Here is a 17,864-nt window from a genome sequence, read left to right as displayed (position 1 = left end):
CTGGCCAGGGTGTGCTGCCGCTTTGTTTTTCGCACTCTTGTCTCTGCCGTGCGGCAACAGGGCTGCGATGCAGAAGCCCTGAGCACCAGCTGCTTGGTGGCTCACGCTGTTGCTGCCACCATAAAAGAGAAGCAGAGAGGGGCGATTTCAGCAAGTGTTTTGCCTGGAGGGAGAAAAGAAAAGAAAGTCCCCTACCCTGGTGAGCAACAAACAGAAAAACCACAAGCCCAAAGATGGGAAAGAATATTTTCTTCCTGAATAACCCCCACCCGCAATCCCTTCTGCTCCCCCCCACTTCCCCATCTGACCCCAGCCCATGAACATCCAGCATTTGGTGGCACAAAATTAGAGTGTCAAAGCTGCCTCATGTTCCCCAAACTTTGCCTTTTCAAAAATGTTTCTGAAGATCAAAATACCTAAGCTGTGTTTCCAAAGTCACTATTTTATCCCTATAAAAACATGTAAAGCAAAATATACATGAATAAACTGAGAACTAAAAGATTGTTTGCCCAATAAAGCACAGCTCCCAGGTCTCTTTCTTAAAAGTAGGGCTACATGTGGGAGAAGAGTGTATATAAGAAGCACTGCCAACCTGCTTAGAGTCACTTCATTCAAACCCACTCTGCCCTGAGGTAGAGCTCAGGCTGAAGCACAGGTGAACCTAAGTGACTTCAGTCTATATGTCATTTTCTTTTATTCTGAGAAATTACTAGTGATGTTATTTCCCTGGGTACCATGTCTGAAATTAAACTATCAGCTTCCACAGCCAGCCCTGCATAGAGTAGGGAAATACTAATGTTAGGCATTAGGACATTGCAATTAAGAATTTAAGTTTTGTTAGCCGGGCATGGTAATGCACACCTGTAGTCCCAGCTACTTGGGAGGCTGAGGCAGGTGGATCGCTTGAGCCCAGGAGTTTGAGGTTGCGGTGAGCTATGATGATGCCATGGCACTCTAGCCGGGGCAATAGAGCAAGACCCAATCTCAAAAAAAAAAGGATTTAAGTTTTGATTCCAATAGTCTTGGATCCAAATCCTAACTCTCCCACTTACCAGCTGCGTCACCTTGGCCAAGTTGTATCCCCTTCTCTGAACCTGTTTGCTTATCTAAAAAGCAGAGCTCACAATCGCACTTGCCTCGAGTGGTCTTGCTTTACGTAGATCGGTCAGGTATATATCAGCACTGTCTATAAAGTAGTCATTCCCGTTATGATTACTCTTTTTTTCTATCTCGTGTTTACCAGTCCTTGCTTACGCGCTCATCAAAGCAAATGTCTCTTCCGCAAAAGCGATCCTATAAGCACTGCACTTTCCTGTTTAACCTCAGAGGTAGAAATAAGTCAAGGAGGTAGAGCCCGGCTTCCCTGTAAGCCAGACCTTCTCTCAGTCCCAACCAAAGGTAGACGCGAGGAGGCAGAGCCATGCGGGTGCTCAGGCATGACCTGGCTGGATGGATGGGAGCGTGCAGGGGGGATCCAGGCAACACACAGGGACTTGGGGGCAGTGACCTTTCTCAACCCTCCCTACCCTGTGCTCCTCAGTTCTCTGAGTCCTTTCCAGGGAAATACTGTCTCGCCACCTGTACTGAAGGGTCTTGCATGGTTCTGAGCATCCCTAGGTATTTGTCAGTTGATGAAGCCCCATTGCGTCCTCTGAGGCAGAGTGAGCTACCTGACCCCTCTGCGCATAACAGGCCTAGTGTGTCCTAGGGAGGAGCAAGTGGTGCTTGAGAAAACGTTCTAGGTGCCAGGCCCGGCTTCCTGCCCTCACTGTTCTCAGTATGAAGCATCTGACTATTGTCTTACTGGGACTGACAGCCACCAAGCTGTCTCAGAGTGAGTCAGGTCCTTTGATTACGATGTCAGTTAAGAAGGAAAAGAGGCTGCCATTCTCCTCGCCACCGTGAGCTTAAGGAGGGAGAGAAGGGATCCTATCTTTATCTTCACAGCTGCAATAAAGAAATGAAGAGACACGCACAGGCAAGATGTCAGCACGATTCCAGGTAGTCAGACGCCTTAGGCCCCGAAGCTTTGATGAGTCAGACAGTGAGACTGAATTTTAACTGTGTGATGTTTGGGAAGGTCTCAGTTTAAAATAAAGGAGAACAGCTGGTCTATTAGACTGCGTGAGTAGCAGATTTCCTTGGGCTACAGTTACTTAAATGTTACCATAACAGGTTTCACTGGGCTGCACGTCAGACGTACTGATGCAGCTTTGCTAAACTGTTAGGTTCCTGGGTGCTGCCCCACGCCACTGAGTCACGGTCACGACCGTGAGGAGGGCCCAGGCATGAGTAGTTTTTAAAGGCCCCCTGGTGGTTCTGATGTATACAAGGGCTGAAAATCACTTTTTCAAAGTATGAGGCTTCTGAGACACCATTGCTTATAAGTAGAATGAATCTATCATTTATTTATAGTCAAAAAAGAGCCATTTCTGAGAGTGAAAGGGGTGCTAAAATATTAAAATTGTATAATTTTTGGAAAAAAGTTTACTAACAATTGGTTAGCTTTATCATATTGTTGAATATGGCTCACGCCTATAATCCTAGCACTCTGGGAGGCCGAGGCAGGCAGATTGTTTGAGCTCAGGAGTTCGAGACCAGCCTGAGCAAGAGCAAGACCCCGTCTCTACTAAACATAGAAAGAAATTATATGGAGAGCTAAAAATATATATATAGAAAAAATTAGCTGGGCATGGTGGCACATGCCTGTAGTCCCAGCTACTTGGGAGGCTGAGGCAGAAGGATCGCTTGAGCCCAGGAGTTTGAGGTTGCTGTGAGCTAGGATTATGCCACAGCACTCTAGCCCGGGCAACAGAGTGAGACTCTGTCTCAAATATATAAATAAATAAATAAAATTCTAATAATAATGCAGTGTTTAAAATGAATAATCCAGAACAGGTGCCAAACTGGACAATTTGCTGGGGGAACAGACACAAACCAGTACTGTGCCAGGTAAACTGGGGTGTGGCTCCCCAAGTCGTACAGAAGCAAGACATCTACACCTTGAATGCTCCCCCCTGCCTCTATCCAGCGATACAGGCAAGATGTTTGTTGGATTTGCCTAACTACCGTATTTAAATGGCGATGTTTATTAGATGGGGCTTTGTGGAGGTCTTACTATTCACAGTAATTTAAACTTGGCATGTTTTAGCCGACTTCCTTTCAGTGAGACCTCTTTTGGGCTTCTGTAGTCACACTCAGAAATGAGAGTTCTTGGCTCACAGCTCTAAACATCTGGTGAGAACAGTCTCCTCTGAAATTATTCTGTCTTTAATCGTCCCATTGGAGGGGTTAGTGAGGTGGGGGTAGGATTGGAGGCTGAAGAGGGTAGGATAGAGGCCAGTGGCCATGAAGTTTCCTGGACCATTAGGACCTGGGGGCAAAGTGGTGGAGATGCTAAAAATCCCCATTCATTCTTCACTTCAGATGGAAATTACCATGGAAAATATTAAAGACAACTGGGATTGTTTATTTCTTTTAAACCAGAAAAATAGCTGCAGACAATGGTACATAATTGATACCTCATTATTCTTTAACATGCCTTTGGTGCCAACCATGCTTGCGGCATCCTAATAAGCACAAAATCATTGGGTCCCATCCCTGCCCAGAGGGATGAATGCATCTGTCCATCTACCCCTGATTTACTAACTGCAAAACTTCAGTAGAAAACAAGATGTTCCTCCAGGAATAGGGCGTTCTGTTCAGCCTTCCCCACCATTGTGCTACCCATAGCGTGTCTCATGCTGATCCCCATGCTCCTCTTGAGCCCTGGAAGTGCTGATGACTCGTGGCCAAAGCAGTTACCGTCTTCCCTATCTTCCATTGCAGTTCGTACTCAATCTTAAATACGTCATCGTCCAACCCTCTCACATTTGGGGATGGAGTCTTGGAGAGGCGGCAGTACGAGGACCAGGGACTGGGGGAGACGACGCCCCTGACCATCATCTGCCAGCCCATGCAGGTAGGCGGGTCATCAGGGCCACCCCCTCAACTCTGATCAGAAGTCACCGAGAACCTCTTTATTAACCATGAGGCATCACCCTGGCTGTCCCCACAGGGTCTCTGATCTCTAGGAGAGAAAGTACGTGAGATTTTAAAAGATATACAGTAATTCAAAGCTAGGAAGGGTCAGCTATGTGGTACTGACAACCACCACCAACACTTGAGTCTAGGCTAGTAGGGAAGGTTGTTTCCGAGAGAGAGGAGGGGAGATTTTATCTCTAAAGTAGGAATAATGCCCATAGTTGTATCTATTTGGTAAATTGGCTGTGAAGATTAAAGAAAATAATAAAATAAGGCTCTTAGCACAGTAACTGGCATATAGTGAGTGCGCAGTATATGTTTGCCTGTCCAAGAAAGGTTGGAGACGGGAGCAGTGGGGCAGTAGCTACTGAATATTACAGACAAAAGCAAGTTGAAAGTTCAAGCATGTTGCGGGTCAAGAGAGTAGGTCAATTTGGCTGGAGCCCAGGTTTTGAATTAGGCAACAGTAGGAAAAGAAATGGGAAAAACCATGCCACCGTTCCATGTATTAACCATGTCAGGGCAACCGGAAGCAAAGTCAAGTGCTGGCCAACATGAACCCAGCAGCACTGAGGAAAGTGGGAACAGCTGACTGCATCAGAAAGAAGGAAGGTAGAAACATGTAAAGGTTCCACCCAGCCGGGCACTTTGGCTCACACCTGTAATCCTAGCACTCTGGGAGGCCGAGGCGGGTGGATTGTTTGAGCTCAGGAGTTCGAGAACAGCCTGAGCAACAGTGAGACCTCGTCTCTACTAAAAATTGAAATAAATTATATGGACAACTAAAGATATATATAGAAAAATTAGCTGGGCATGGTGGTGCATGCCTGTAGTCCCAGCTACTCGGGAGGCTGAGGCAGGAGGATCGCTTGAGCCCAGGAGTTTGAGGTTGCTGTGAGCTAGGCTGATGCCATGGCACTCTAGCCTGGGCAACAGAGTGAGACTCTGTCTCAAAAAAAAAAAAAGGTTCCACCCAGAACCAAAGTCATTTGGACATGCCGTTGACTAGACTTGCCTATCTTATCACGCAGAGGTAGCAGTTGTCCGCCCTGAACGTGCACTTAGTCAGACAACAGCACCCCCGCGGTGACGAGAATAGGCAAAACGGGGCCTCACTGCAGGAGCAGACCATGAGAACCACATGGTCTGAGCACCGCTTTTGAGATGAGGCAGGCACATTTGTGATAAAAGAAGTCCTCGCCTCCCGAGGAAGTTGAGGAAGCATCCCTTTTGAGGAGGAAGCTGTCCCATTAGATGGCTACCTCTACTCTACGTTAGTGGCTGGTCGTACCTCTGAGCTGCAACTTCAACTGGCCTTCGTGTTTTCATAATGGCCAAATGCTACTCCCACTAACAGAGGCAGCAGCATTTTCATAACCCTTCTTATTTTACAAAGCACCAGCAGTTTACCTCATTTGAGCCTGAGAATGACTTCTGAAGTCTGTAGGATGAGTCTTACTATCCTCATTTTGCAGATAGGCCAACCTAAATGCAAGGCAGTTAAGAGGCTTGTCCGAGTCATACCTTTGCGAAACTTGTACTGAAGCTCAGCTCACCTGGCACCTGGCTCCAGGACGTGTCTACTTTGCCACGTGTTTCCTCACTAACAGCCTTTCTTTCTCTGCAGCCTCTGAGGGTCAACAGCCAGCCTGGCCCTCAGAAGCGATGCCTCTTTGTGTGTCGGCACGGTGAGAGGATGGACGTTGTGTTTGGGAAGTACTGGCTGTCCCAGTGCTTTGATGCCAAAGGTGAGTTATTGGCAGGCCTGCTCAGCACTGGCATACCCATCGTGGCCTCTAGGGGGCGCAGCCAAGCTACATTTATCCAGATGGAGTCTTTCGTGGTTTTGTGCTATAGAAAATGTCTGTAATCTCTAAATCCTTACTGATTGAGTTTTAAGGAGGAGGTAAGTTTTCTTGTCACCATCCTATAAACTGGGGCACCAGGGACCAAAGATGGCAGATGTCTTGCCCAAGGTCATCTGATAAGTCAGCAGCAGAGACGTGCCCTGATTCCATGGCCAGAGTTTCCTCCGTTAGATCACCCCGGCTCATTCAGTTCCATTTCCATTTGAGTGGCATTTTAAGACAGGGAGGCTTGCCTAATCGGAGAATGCCACCTGCTTTAACGTGTCTGGTTGTTACTTTCACTCAGAAACTATCTCTTGACATTTTTGTCGGCAGAATGAATGGTGAATTCCAAGTCATTCTCTGGAGGAAAGTGTCAGCCTTGATGTTTTCCATCTGCTCCTACGAGTTCAGTTTGGTCTCTTTGGCCAAGTAGGAATGGGGGTGGAGAGAGTGTCAGGATCAGTAAGGGAAGCCCCAAGGAAACAAGACACTCACGTGGCCTTTATCTGACCATTTCTTTCTCCAGGCCGCTATATTCGCACCAACCTGAACATGCCTCATAGCTTACCTCAGCGGAGTGGTGGTTTCCGGGATTACGAGAAAGATGCTCCAATCACCGTCTTCGGATGTATGCAAGCAAGACTAGTGGGTGAGTGTCCTAGAATGACTGCATGGCATTTCCTGGCTGCTTCTTTAAAAGACTGGTACCAGTGGGTATGCAGTACACTTCCTGGGGGCTTCTATAACTTCCCTGCAAGTAATATATTTCCGCAAGTCAAAGGGATTTATTATACAACCATTAGGTTTGGGACACTGGGCTCAGCCCTGGGTTGACTTACCAAAGTGAATGAGGGGTGGTCCCTATTGAGGAGTGTATGACCCAACGGTGGGGGAGGTCAAGCTTGGGTTACTTAGGTCCCTGGTGTAGCAGACAGGTCAGCTTCTAGTTCAAGACAGCAGCCTCTGCCACATGGCTGAAAGAAGAGGGCAAGAGTCAGGAGCAGGGAGCCCTGGAGTGGCTGAATTTATAGAAGCCAACTGATGCTTGGAAGATGCTCAGTTCTTTGCAGGCTCATTCCATACCTGCCACACAGAGATGGTACCTGCAGAGAGGTTCAGTCATTTCACAGATATTTATTGATTATTTACTTTGTGCAAGGTACTGGGCTATGTGTTGGGGCCCCAGGTGTGAGTCCCCACCCTCAGGAAAACAAACTTATGCTTGGACAAATATCATACAATGTTATACTCAATAACAGAGCCATGCACAGAGTATTATGGGAGCACAAAAAAAAAAAAATCTTAGAGGAGAAGAGAGGCAAGCTGGGAGTTGAAGTGGAAGTTGCTGTCAGAGACGGAGCAGGAGGGAGGAGAGGGCCTTCTCAGCGGGAAGAACCATATACACAAAGTCACGGAAGTAAGAAACAGCATCAAAAGTCCACAGTGGAAACAAGCGGTCTTGTTTCTAGACTATAAATTGTGAAGCAGGGCAAGAGATGAGGCTGGAAAGATGGAGAAAGAGAAGTTCACAGAAGACCTTGACCACCACATTGAGGTGTTGGGACTTTATACAGTGGAGACAAGAAGTGGATTCTATGAAGGAAGGGTTAAATTATCAGGTGTTGGGATTTATCTCTGGTGTCCAAGAATATAAGTTGAGATTTTGGTTAGCACAGAATAAAATTAAAACAAGGTCTAATTTTCATAATATAAACCTTCTCACCTCCATCACAAACTTGAAGTCACAGCATTGTCCTATGTTCCTGGGTTTCTCCCCGATGGGTGTCTTACCACTTTTTGGTGTCAGGAAGAAGGAAAGAACAGACAAACAGGGGTCTGGCACTTGCCTTGTTCCACAGGAACACTGGTAAAGGGATCTGTTAGAAACAAAGCTGAAGGCACTGCCTCTACGTGAGCCCCAACTAGGAACGAGGGGTCCCCAAAGTCTGTTTGGTACCCCTCACTTTGAATGCCGAGCTAAGCTGAGTAAATCTATGAGACTGATTCTTGCTTTGGTTTTGCTTGCAGGTGAAGCCTTATTAGAGAGTCACACAGTTATTGACCACGTCTATTGTTCCCCGTCCCTACGCTGCGTTCAGACTGCACACAATATCTTGAAAGGTATAAGACTCTCGGGTTGACGAAGGTCGAATAGTCCATACCTCTGTCTCTAGGCAGCCCCACACCTAAATTATCTTAGAGTCATGGGACTTTAGCCAATTGAAAGGTTTCAATCTGGAATTTTTAGCAAGGATTCTTTCAGAAGATGATCTTGCACAAGTCACAAAATCATACTCTGGCAGCCTAAGCGAAATAAAAGGGATTATACTATTAATAATGATGTTTTTCTTGAGAATTCAAAGCTTTCTTGGATGAATCGTAGGCTTGCAAAATATTTAGAGCTTATGGAGCGTGATCCTTTCTTTGCACTTAAAATAGTCAAATAATTTTTGCCTTTTTAGATTTGTTGTTTGTCTCTTGTTTACAGTAGCAATGGTACTCTTTTAAGTCTCAAATCTTTTCTTTTTAACTAATTATTTTTAGAGACAGGCTCTCACTCTGTCACCCAGGCTGGAGTGCAGTGGCACAGTCATACCTCACTGCAGCCTCAAAATCCCAGGCTCAAGCAATCCTCCTGCCTCAGCCTCCCAAGTAGCTAGGACTACAGGCTTGCACCACCACACCTGGCTAATTAAAAAAAAATTTTCTTTTTGTAGAGACATGGGTCTCAATATATTGTCCAGGCTGATCTTGAACTGGTGGCTTCAATCAAACCCCCACCTCAGCCTCCCAAAATGTTGGGATTATAGGCGTGAACCACCACACCCAGCCAAAAGTCCCAAATCTGTTTTTGTTGTTGAGTTTTTTTACTATGAGCTCCAATGTCCAAGAAAGTCTAAAATCTTAATCATCTTTGTTTCTTCAGTTAATTAGAAAGACTTTAAAAGCATCATTGCTATAAAGACACTCAACTGTCACCCTAAAATCTGTGAAAGTGTGAGTTATAGGTATCTTTCTTTTCTCATTTCACAGGAAGGAAAACTAACAGAAACAGAGTTAGACTGTTTACTTACACCACACAAGCGAGTGAGCCAGAACTAGACAAGCCAACAAAGAACTTGACACTATATTTGAGTCTTCTATTCTTTAACCTTAAGTAAACCTTCTCTTCACTACCAGAAGGCATTTATGTATTAAATTTGCACAGAAAAACGGGACTATAAAATAGAGAGAGAGCTAAGCAGGGACGATTCCTACTCTGAGGGTATTTACACGACAATAAAACACAGGATTTGTGCACTGGCACTTGTAGATATTCAACATTTGATTTTCCAACAGAGAAAATGAATAATTTACATGATATTCAAATACAATGTAAGCTGTTGTAGTGGATGCTAAGAGAATATCTGAGGTTTCTTGGTAAGATAACCATAGAATTTACTTTAAAAAGAGGCATATAATAGTCACAGAATTGAGTAAATTATATGGATATTAACTTGTGGGATTCTTTTTTCTTAAATCAGATATCACATAAAGTCAGCATACATCCTGGGAGTATGGCAAGAATATTAAACTCATGTGTTTGTAACACAGAAAAATTAAAAACCCTTTCCCAAACCCACGTGCTTCCACTTTCCTTTAGCTGTGTATAGCAGCCAGTAGGAAAGAGAACAGCTGATTTATCAGCATTTTTGTAACACTTTGGCCTATAATTTATTTTTATTATAGCGGCACTTCCCTCATCTTCATTTTATTTTACCTCTCAGGTTTACAACAAGAAAATCACTTGAAGATCCGTGTAGAGCCTGGCTTATTTGAGTGGACAAAATGGGTTGCCGGAAACACATTACCTGCGTGGATACCTCCGTCGGAGTTAGCTGCGGCCAACCTGAGTGTTGATACAACCTACAGGTAACCCTTGGAAACCGCTACGTCCTGAGGCCAATGTGGAAGCACTTTCTACGCCATCACCAGGCCAAGTTCAGGAAGGAGACGAAGGCACAGACATCAGCTACAGGCAGTTGTCCATGTTGGTGGAAGTCAAGCTATAATTTGGGAAACCAAAACTGGAGGAAATTCAACATTCCCATGTATTTGGCATTAGTGTGAATTAGATTACCAATCCCCAACCCCCTGTGCTGGATTTTTCCGGCTTTTATTATATCTAGTTCAGTGTAATAATAAAACCATTTTATCTTCCAAGAATAATCACCTGCTAAGGGTGATGCAGTTGAGAAGCTTGCCGGGAGATGAGGAAGATGACAATGTCTTGCCTTGGATTTTTACTTTTAATTTTTTAAAGCATTTTTAATTCTCTTCATTATCTTCATTTATTATTGCTATAACCCCAGAATGCAGGTGAGCCATTTTTATACAGGAGAGAGCTCAAATGGCTTGCCTAAAGTTATACATACACTGAGTGACCACACATCATAATAATAACAGCTAACTTTTATCGGTCACTTTCTGCCTGTCAAGCCTGATATTAGTATAATATGCTTTCCAGTGGTCTCCTTCCTGTTCCTTTGCTTTTTCATTTAAACCCACCTGTCTGTGCTGGGATTTTAAAAAGTGGTGGTAGATTGCTCCCAGGTGAATAATCCACAAGTACACAGTTAAGAATTATCCACTAATAATATAATTATACTATCAAAACTCCACTCAGGCACTTGTAAAATCTCTTTGAGGAGGAACAGACAGTCACAACAATTATAGTGGGGAATTAAGTTCATACTTCTTAGGGCAGGATTTAGAACGAGTGGCCAATATAAGCAGAACTGACTTCCTGGTGATACTGTTGACCTTTTATTTCAAATATCTACCCAAACCACATATGAAGCAGCATGCATTTCTGACTAAGGTAGGAGAGAATATCTTTTTTTCCATACTCATTTTTTTGCTCTGCAAATAAGAGCTCAGATAACGCCACTAATTAAGTGTGTGTTAGTCTTTCTTATCTTAAAGGAGTTAGCATTCCTCAAAAATAAAACTACATGAATCAATAAGATCGCTGCTAAAACATGTCACATTTTGTTCTATCCCCTCTGTGGCCACTATTTTTCTGTTCTTTATGGGGGAAATAGCAATAAATTGTTGTCCCCATGCCAACAGACATCATCCCTCTGGCCCAGATAGAGGGGGAGCTGCTGCCAACATTGATGAAGTGACTTTCGTCACTCATCACCAGCCCCACCCAGGCCAACTTGGGCCAACTGTGTCTGCAGTTCCCCCCTAGGTGTGTTCTGCGCTGCTTCCCAGGCTGACTTACGAAGGTCTCCAGATCATTCCAGCACACAGACTCACACCCACCAGCAGTGCAAGCGGAAGGATGAATGCGGGAACCTGGAGGTCAGGACACAGGCCTTAGTCCAGATTTTCTTTCCCTCTCAGGCAAATCAAAATTCAATTCAACCATTTCCTACTAAATATCTGGTGAGGAAGTTGGGGGAGGAGCTGAAGCCTCTAATTCTGTAAACTAGTTGAGAAAGCCAAAGTTAAAGCATGCGAGAGGGACGGCCCGAGAGTTTAACTCCCTATGAAATTAATGATGCCAAATGAACAGGCTTTTGAAGCAAGTAGGTGGTGCCCAAAGGATTGAAGACGCGTGGTGCCAGGCAGAAGGGCAAGCCTTGAGAGCCAGGGTAGTATGAGTCAGGCAAACCCTGCTTGAAAAGCCCTGCATCCTTGCAGCAGGGGTGGACAGAGAACAGGACAGAGGCGGGACAGGAAGCCAAGTTAGGGAAACTAACCAGGCCGGTGACTAATATGTAGGCATCATCCACAGCAAGACAAGCCTAGGGGTTGGGGGTGAAAAGCAGCCCCAGTCTTGGGGAGCTGGGCCAGAAGGAGCAAGGTATAAAAAGCGAAATACAGACCAGCTGGGCAAGGCTTCAGAATAGGGCCCTGACTGGGCGGAGAGGGGACCAGGGGAGGGCATGGATCTGGAGCGTTAGAGAGAGAATGAACCAGACTTTGGTGTGGAGCTCAAGGCAGAGGCCTGAGCTACGGCCTGGACCAAAGCAGGTTGGGGAGTGGAGAGTGCACCAGGGAGGACACTGTTCTGGGGATGCCACCTGAGAACCTAGAACACTGGGTTCTAGATCTAGTGGGCACTGGGAAGCCCACCTGACTCTGAGGGCAGTACAAGGGCCCTACAGGTTGGCCAGCAGCATGACAGGTCCTGCTAACGAGGCAGGAAAGCTTTGACTCTGTCTCATGCCCATGAGGGCCAGTCAGACACTGGAGCCATTCATAGGTTCAACTTCAAGGTGCTGGGAGAAGCCAAAGGCAAGAACTGATCAGAAGGAACCAGATCCCAGCATCCATCCCATTCTTCACTCACATAAATCTCACACGTTGCAATGTGGTCTCGCCCTTGCAATGACTCATGGGCCATACAGAGCGGCCTTTTGTCACTGTGCCTGGGAGCCTCCTGGAAGACCAGGTGACCTAGTGGTGATGGCACTGGATGAGAGGGGGTTGGCAGGAGAAGGCAGGGGAAAGAGTTTGCTCCGGAACAGTGAGGTACAGCCCTGACAAGTGGTGACTCACGTCTCTACCTACCCCCCAGGGTGCTGTGGGATTCAGAAGGTTGTTTCCTAGGAGAAACTTGCATGCTATGAGTGTTAGAGAAGGGCTAGTTTCTCCTTCAAATGGAACGGCATCCTCCCTGTCTGGACAGTGAGCCCACATGTGCAGAAGGGCGGCCTTAACAAGGTCAGGAGCTGTCCAGGTTGAGGGACAAGCGCACAGGTCAGATCTCAGACCCTGGTTCAATTCCAGGCACTAAGAGTTGCTGGGCGTGAGCGTGGGCAAGGGAGCTGCAGCCTTTCTGAGCTTCCGTTTTGTCATCCATAAACTTGGGATTTGTGAAAGGGCCGCTGGGAGGATTGTACTGAAAGAATGCAAGTAGGACACTTGCACAGAGCCTGACACGTGGGAACCTCTCGGGAAATATTTTTAGCACTGATAGTAGCAGTACTAATGTGTTATGATCAAGATGCCATGTGAATTCTCTTTAAGAACTCACTGCCCCCTCTGCCATGCACTAAACGCCCAGAAATGAAAGACAAAATAAGAAAGCAGAAAAGTGGAATGACATAGTTGTACTCAAAAACAGGAGAAACATCTTGTGGACCAGAAACCACAAAGAAACTGAATAGCTGAAGCAGGTAGAAGCAGGCTGGGCCCTGCGGGCATTGGTGACTGGGTTTGACTGGTGACGTGCAGGGTCACCAAGAAGGGACCCCAATTTGATCGTCCTCCTAAATGCCCTTGTAGGTTGTGTCACAATTATTGTTTACATCAATAGGCTCCTCAGCCCATCCCACGCAGACAGCTCCTCAAGTGCAGAAACTGGGCTCTCCGTCTTATGTCCCCTGGGATTCTCCCAGTGCCAGGTGTACGGTCTGCGTTCAAAGTAAGAGAGAAACAAAAGGAAATGACTGGTGAAAATTGTCTGACTGTGGTGGCTCACGCCTGTAATCCTAGCACTCTGGGAGGCTGAGGCAGGAGGATCCCTTAAAGTCAGGGGTTCGAGATCAGCCTGAGCAAGAGCGGGACCCTGTCTCTATTAAAAAAAAAAATTTTTTTTTTAAAGACTGGTGAAAATTGTGTAAGCTCACAAATCAGATGGACTTAATGTCTTTTTAAAACCTATCCTTGCAGCATACAGTGAGTAAGGCTCCTGAAGAGAGACCTGGGAGATCCCTGCTGATCTCAGTAGGGAGAGAGGTCTAATCTCTGCTTTGCTCTCTATTAGCTATGTGACTAGGACCGCCAATAGACGGCTATATGTTATCCTCCTGGTGAAACATGCACTGAATGTCTCATTTTTCAGCTAGACACTGCGACACCATACCTATAGCCTTTGTTTCTGTATACTTCGATATACCTCCCTATACCTATACCTTCCTGTTTTCTAGGGAAATGGATTAACAGATATGTTAAAGCTTTAGAAAGGTCTTGAAATAAATGTTTAGAGTGATATCCTTCTTTGTCTCTTGATCAAAATGTTTTCATTTCCTTTGTTCATTTTTCTATTACAGACCTCATATTCCAGTCAACAAATTAGTGGTTTCAGAATCCTATGACACTTATATCAGTAGAAGTTTCCAAGTAACAAAAGAAATAATAAGTGAATGTAAAAGTAAAGGTAGGTGGTAGAGTCTTGGACTCCATGTTTAAATATGTGATCATTTCTCCATCGTGCTTAATAGGCTATTCAAGACGTTTCAGTTTGCTTTGGCAAACTTGCTTAATAGGAAAGAAATATATTTCCAGACTCTCTTCCAGATACTTTCACACTGAATTTGTAATATTCCCTGAGTACCTAAAATGGTAGATATTTCAAAAGAATACACAAGACTTAGTCACTGTATTTAATAACACAGAGTCTGCATTACAGCTATTCATTTTGCACCCTGTGAAGGAGATTTCCTCTTTCAATTTCCAAAAGTTCTCTAGCATACCACTGTTTTTCCTATAATTGATGCAGGAGCACAGACACCCACACACAAACACATCTACACAAACACACCTACACAAATACACCTACCGTCCCTGCTATCACCAACTAAGAGCAGTGTTCTATAAAACTCAAGTCTTTTTGCTATTGAATTTCCTAAACCTTGAGCTCAAACATTTAATGATATGTATGGCTACAAATTTTCTAGTGAAAAAGGCAGATTGCAGAAGAGTATGCATGTTCCCAATATCCTTTTTTTTTAAGTTAAAATACTTATATTCATAGGGCAAAGACAGAATCATATACATGAACATGGTAACAGTAGATAGCCCTAGGCAACATAATTATGGATAATTCCCACCTTCCAATTACCACTCTAAGCCACTGACAGCCGTAAAGGTACTCAACATGTTCTGTCAACTAGACAGTTTCGAATTCTCACAATTCAACAGTGGCAACATTTAAAACTATATTAGAAGGGGTGGCAGAGACAGCCCTGTGAACATAGAATAGTTATGTATCTCGATTGTGGTGGTGGTTACACCAATCTACACATGTGATAGAATTGCATAGAACCGTATACTCACCTATACATAAAGGAGTGCTTGTACACCTGTTGAAATCTGAATAAGCTGTGTGGGTTGTACTGTGTATGCCCTAGTTATGCAAGATGCTACCACTGGGGGAGGCTGGGTGAAGGGTGCATGCCACCTCCCTGGTGTGTGTGTGTGTGTGTGTGTGTGTGTGTGTGTGTCTGTGTGTGTAACCTCCCATTTATAATTATTTTAAGATAAAAAGCTTTTTTAAAAAAACATTAGGCTGCCTTAACAATAACAAAGCATTTTCAAAATATTGTTTGGGCAAATAGTCTTCTTGCATATGTTTGCCCCTCTCCGGAGCACTTAACTTCCAGTGTTTATTACATGTGTCTTTATAGAAATGATCTTCCCATTCCTTGCCTCTTTCCCCCAGGAAATAACATTCTGATTGTGGCCCACGCATCTTCCCTTGAAGCGTGTACCTGCCAACTTCAGGGCCTGTCACCTCAGAACTCCAAGGACTTTGTACAAATGGTCCGAAAGGTAATTCATTCTTGCATTTATGGGGCCCGGGGTGCCTAGTAGTTTTATAACAGTTCAATGACTGGCTGATAGCTAAGTTCTTTCAAGCATGTGTTTATGCTGAGCTGGGAAGATTCATTTATTGATTTCACTCAACCAAGATGTATTGAGTGGTACTCTGTGTAAGGCACTTTATTAGACCTTACATAATAGACAAAATGTTTTAGAGCTAGTTCCAGCTTCTAAGAGCTAAAATTTAGGGAGCAGCTAAGAATTATAAGCAAATTATCTGAATTTCCCTGAGGAACTTTAGATTGGATAAACAGAGGTGAGTCCAAAACACAGCATCTGAAGGATTAGCTTGAGGTAGGTAGGTAGGCCAAGGATTGCAGCAATTTAAAATGATCGGGCTGAAAGGCAAAGCCAGGAACAAGGCAGCAAGACAGAAAACCCATGAGGCTGACCTACACATCTGGACTCTTCATTTTCATGCCTGTTCTTGAGGCTTTCTGGTCAGCTACCGCCTACACACTTCCCTTCAGGCCAGTTAGGTACTTCCTTTCTCTGCCACCAGGGAATCTGGTTCAAACTCAATTGCAATTTTTTTCCTCGGTATTGAAAAGCTTATTTATTCATCTGTCCTTCCCATTAGTCTGGAAGCTGCTGGAAGGTAGAGATTTTTGTCTTGTTTGTAGATGCAGCTCTGGACACACACACACAAATGAGTTTTGAAATTGCCATGACTACTGAAGTTAGGGAGGACACAGCTTCTACTTTGACTGTTACAGATCCACATGGGGGAAAAAAAAACCAAGGTTAAAACATTCAAGTTTTCAAAAATTGAATAATTTTTCCCATTGTGTCCAAGTATAATTTCAGAAATGTTTGAGCTGCCTTTTTTTTTTTTTTTTTTTTTTTTTTTTGAGACAGAGTCTCACTCTGTTGCCCGGGCTAGAGTGCCATGGCGTCAGCCTAGCTCACAGCAACCTCAAACTCCTGGGCTTAAGTGATCCTTCTGTCTCAGCCTCCCGAGTAGCTGGGACTACAGGCGTGCGCCACCATGCCCGGCTAATTTTTCTATATATATTTTTAGCTGTCTGTATAGTTTCTTTCTATTTTTAGTAGAGATGGGGTCTCGCTCTTGCTCAGGTTGGTCTCGAACTCCTGAGCTCAAACCATCCACCTGCCTCGGCCTCCCACAGTGCTAGGATTACAGGCGTGAGCCACTGCGCCTGGCCGAGGTTTAATTCTTTAACTTTCACCTAGACACAAAGAGATTCAGGTGGCCCTAAAGAATAACAGTCAGGAATGAACAGGAGATTTGTAGAAATGCATTCTCTTCAATGATCAATAAAAAAATGAAATGGATAAAACCAATATATTAGAGGGAAGAGTATTTGCATTGCAAGAGGATTCATCAGAAGGATCGATCAAATGATGAGCTCCCCTATTACAATTAAGTAATTGTTTATAGATTGCTACTTAATAGGATAGGAGAAAAGAAAAGGAAAAAAAAAAAAAAAAACCACATATAATGCTAGGGTGCCAAGAGGTAATTCCTAATTGCGAGTCAAGTTAAATAGGTAGCTCAAGCCGGGCACGGGGGCTCACACCTGTAATCCTAGCACTCTCGGAGGCCAAGGCGGGAGGATCACTTGAGCTCAGGAGTTCGAGACCAGCCCAAGCAAGAGCAAAACCCCATCTCTCCTAAAAATAGAAAAATAGAAAAATGCACGGTGGCGCATGCCTGTAGTCCCAGCTACTTGGGAGGCTGAGGCAGGTGGATCACTTGAGCCCAGGAGTTTGAGGTTGCTGTGAGCTAGGCTGACGCCACTGCACTCTACTCAGGGCAATAGAGCGAGACTCTGTCTCAATTTAAAAAAAAATAAAAAAAAGAATGAAACCTCATCTTCTGTCTCCCCTTTCTTTACTACTCTTACCTCAGATCCCATACCTGGGATTTTGTTCCTGTGAAGAATTAGGAGAGACGGGAATATGGCAGCTGACAGATCCACCCATCCTTCCTCTGACCCATGGACCGACTGGGGGCTTCAACTGGAGAGAGACCTTGCTCCAAGAATGAAGCACAGGGGTGAATGAGAAGAAAAGGGCTTTTGGAAACGTGTTTTTTGTTGTGTTCGGTAACAGTGGGAAAATCTGCAGCACACTCCAAGTGGACAGCTCAGAATAATTTAGCATATTTCCTTTCATGCTTAAAGTTCTTACTATGAGACCATAAATGAGAAAAAGACTTGATTCAGAGAAAAAAAAAAAAAATTGTTCTCTCTGAACTCTTGCCTAGCTAACAAGGCTTTGGAGAATTGTCTTCCTGAATCCGGGCACCTGCTGCGTCAGAGGACATTTTCTGCCTTCCACCTATGCACGGCTAAGAAGTCTCACTCCTCCCAAAGGGAGCCGCCAGCCCGCCGCAAGGGCTGCAAGAGGAAAGAGGATGCCCAGAAT

At 44.7% G+C, this 17,864-nt stretch overlaps 1 protein-coding gene across 1 annotated transcript in view; it reads left to right on the top strand.

Annotated features, from left to right (window-relative positions):
• UBASH3B (ubiquitin associated and SH3 domain containing B) overlaps nt 1-17,499 on the top strand; it is a 131,816-nt gene extending 114,317 nt beyond the window's left edge. Inside the window, exons 7-14 of the mRNA XM_069468806.1 lie at nt 3,829-3,961; nt 5,651-5,771; nt 6,400-6,522; nt 7,902-7,994; nt 9,641-9,785; nt 13,922-14,028; nt 15,313-15,422; nt 17,347-17,499. Of these exons, the coding sequence (XP_069324907.1) occupies nt 3,829-3,961; nt 5,651-5,771; nt 6,400-6,522; nt 7,902-7,994; nt 9,641-9,785; nt 13,922-14,028; nt 15,313-15,422; nt 17,347-17,484 (970 nt within the window). The 3' untranslated portion in view covers nt 17,485-17,499. The remainder of the gene's footprint in view (nt 1-3,828; nt 3,962-5,650; nt 5,772-6,399; nt 6,523-7,901; nt 7,995-9,640; nt 9,786-13,921; nt 14,029-15,312; nt 15,423-17,346) is intronic.
• The last annotated feature ends 365 nt before the right edge of the window (nt 17,500-17,864 follow it).

Source organism: Eulemur rufifrons, chromosome 6 (genome assembly GCF_041146395.1).
Source record: "Eulemur rufifrons isolate Redbay chromosome 6, OSU_ERuf_1, whole genome shotgun sequence".
Lineage (NCBI taxonomy): Eukaryota > Metazoa > Chordata > Mammalia > Primates > Lemuridae > Eulemur > Eulemur rufifrons.
The sequence above is the reverse complement of the archived record's forward strand: the minus strand, read 5'-3'. Positions and strand labels throughout refer to the sequence as shown.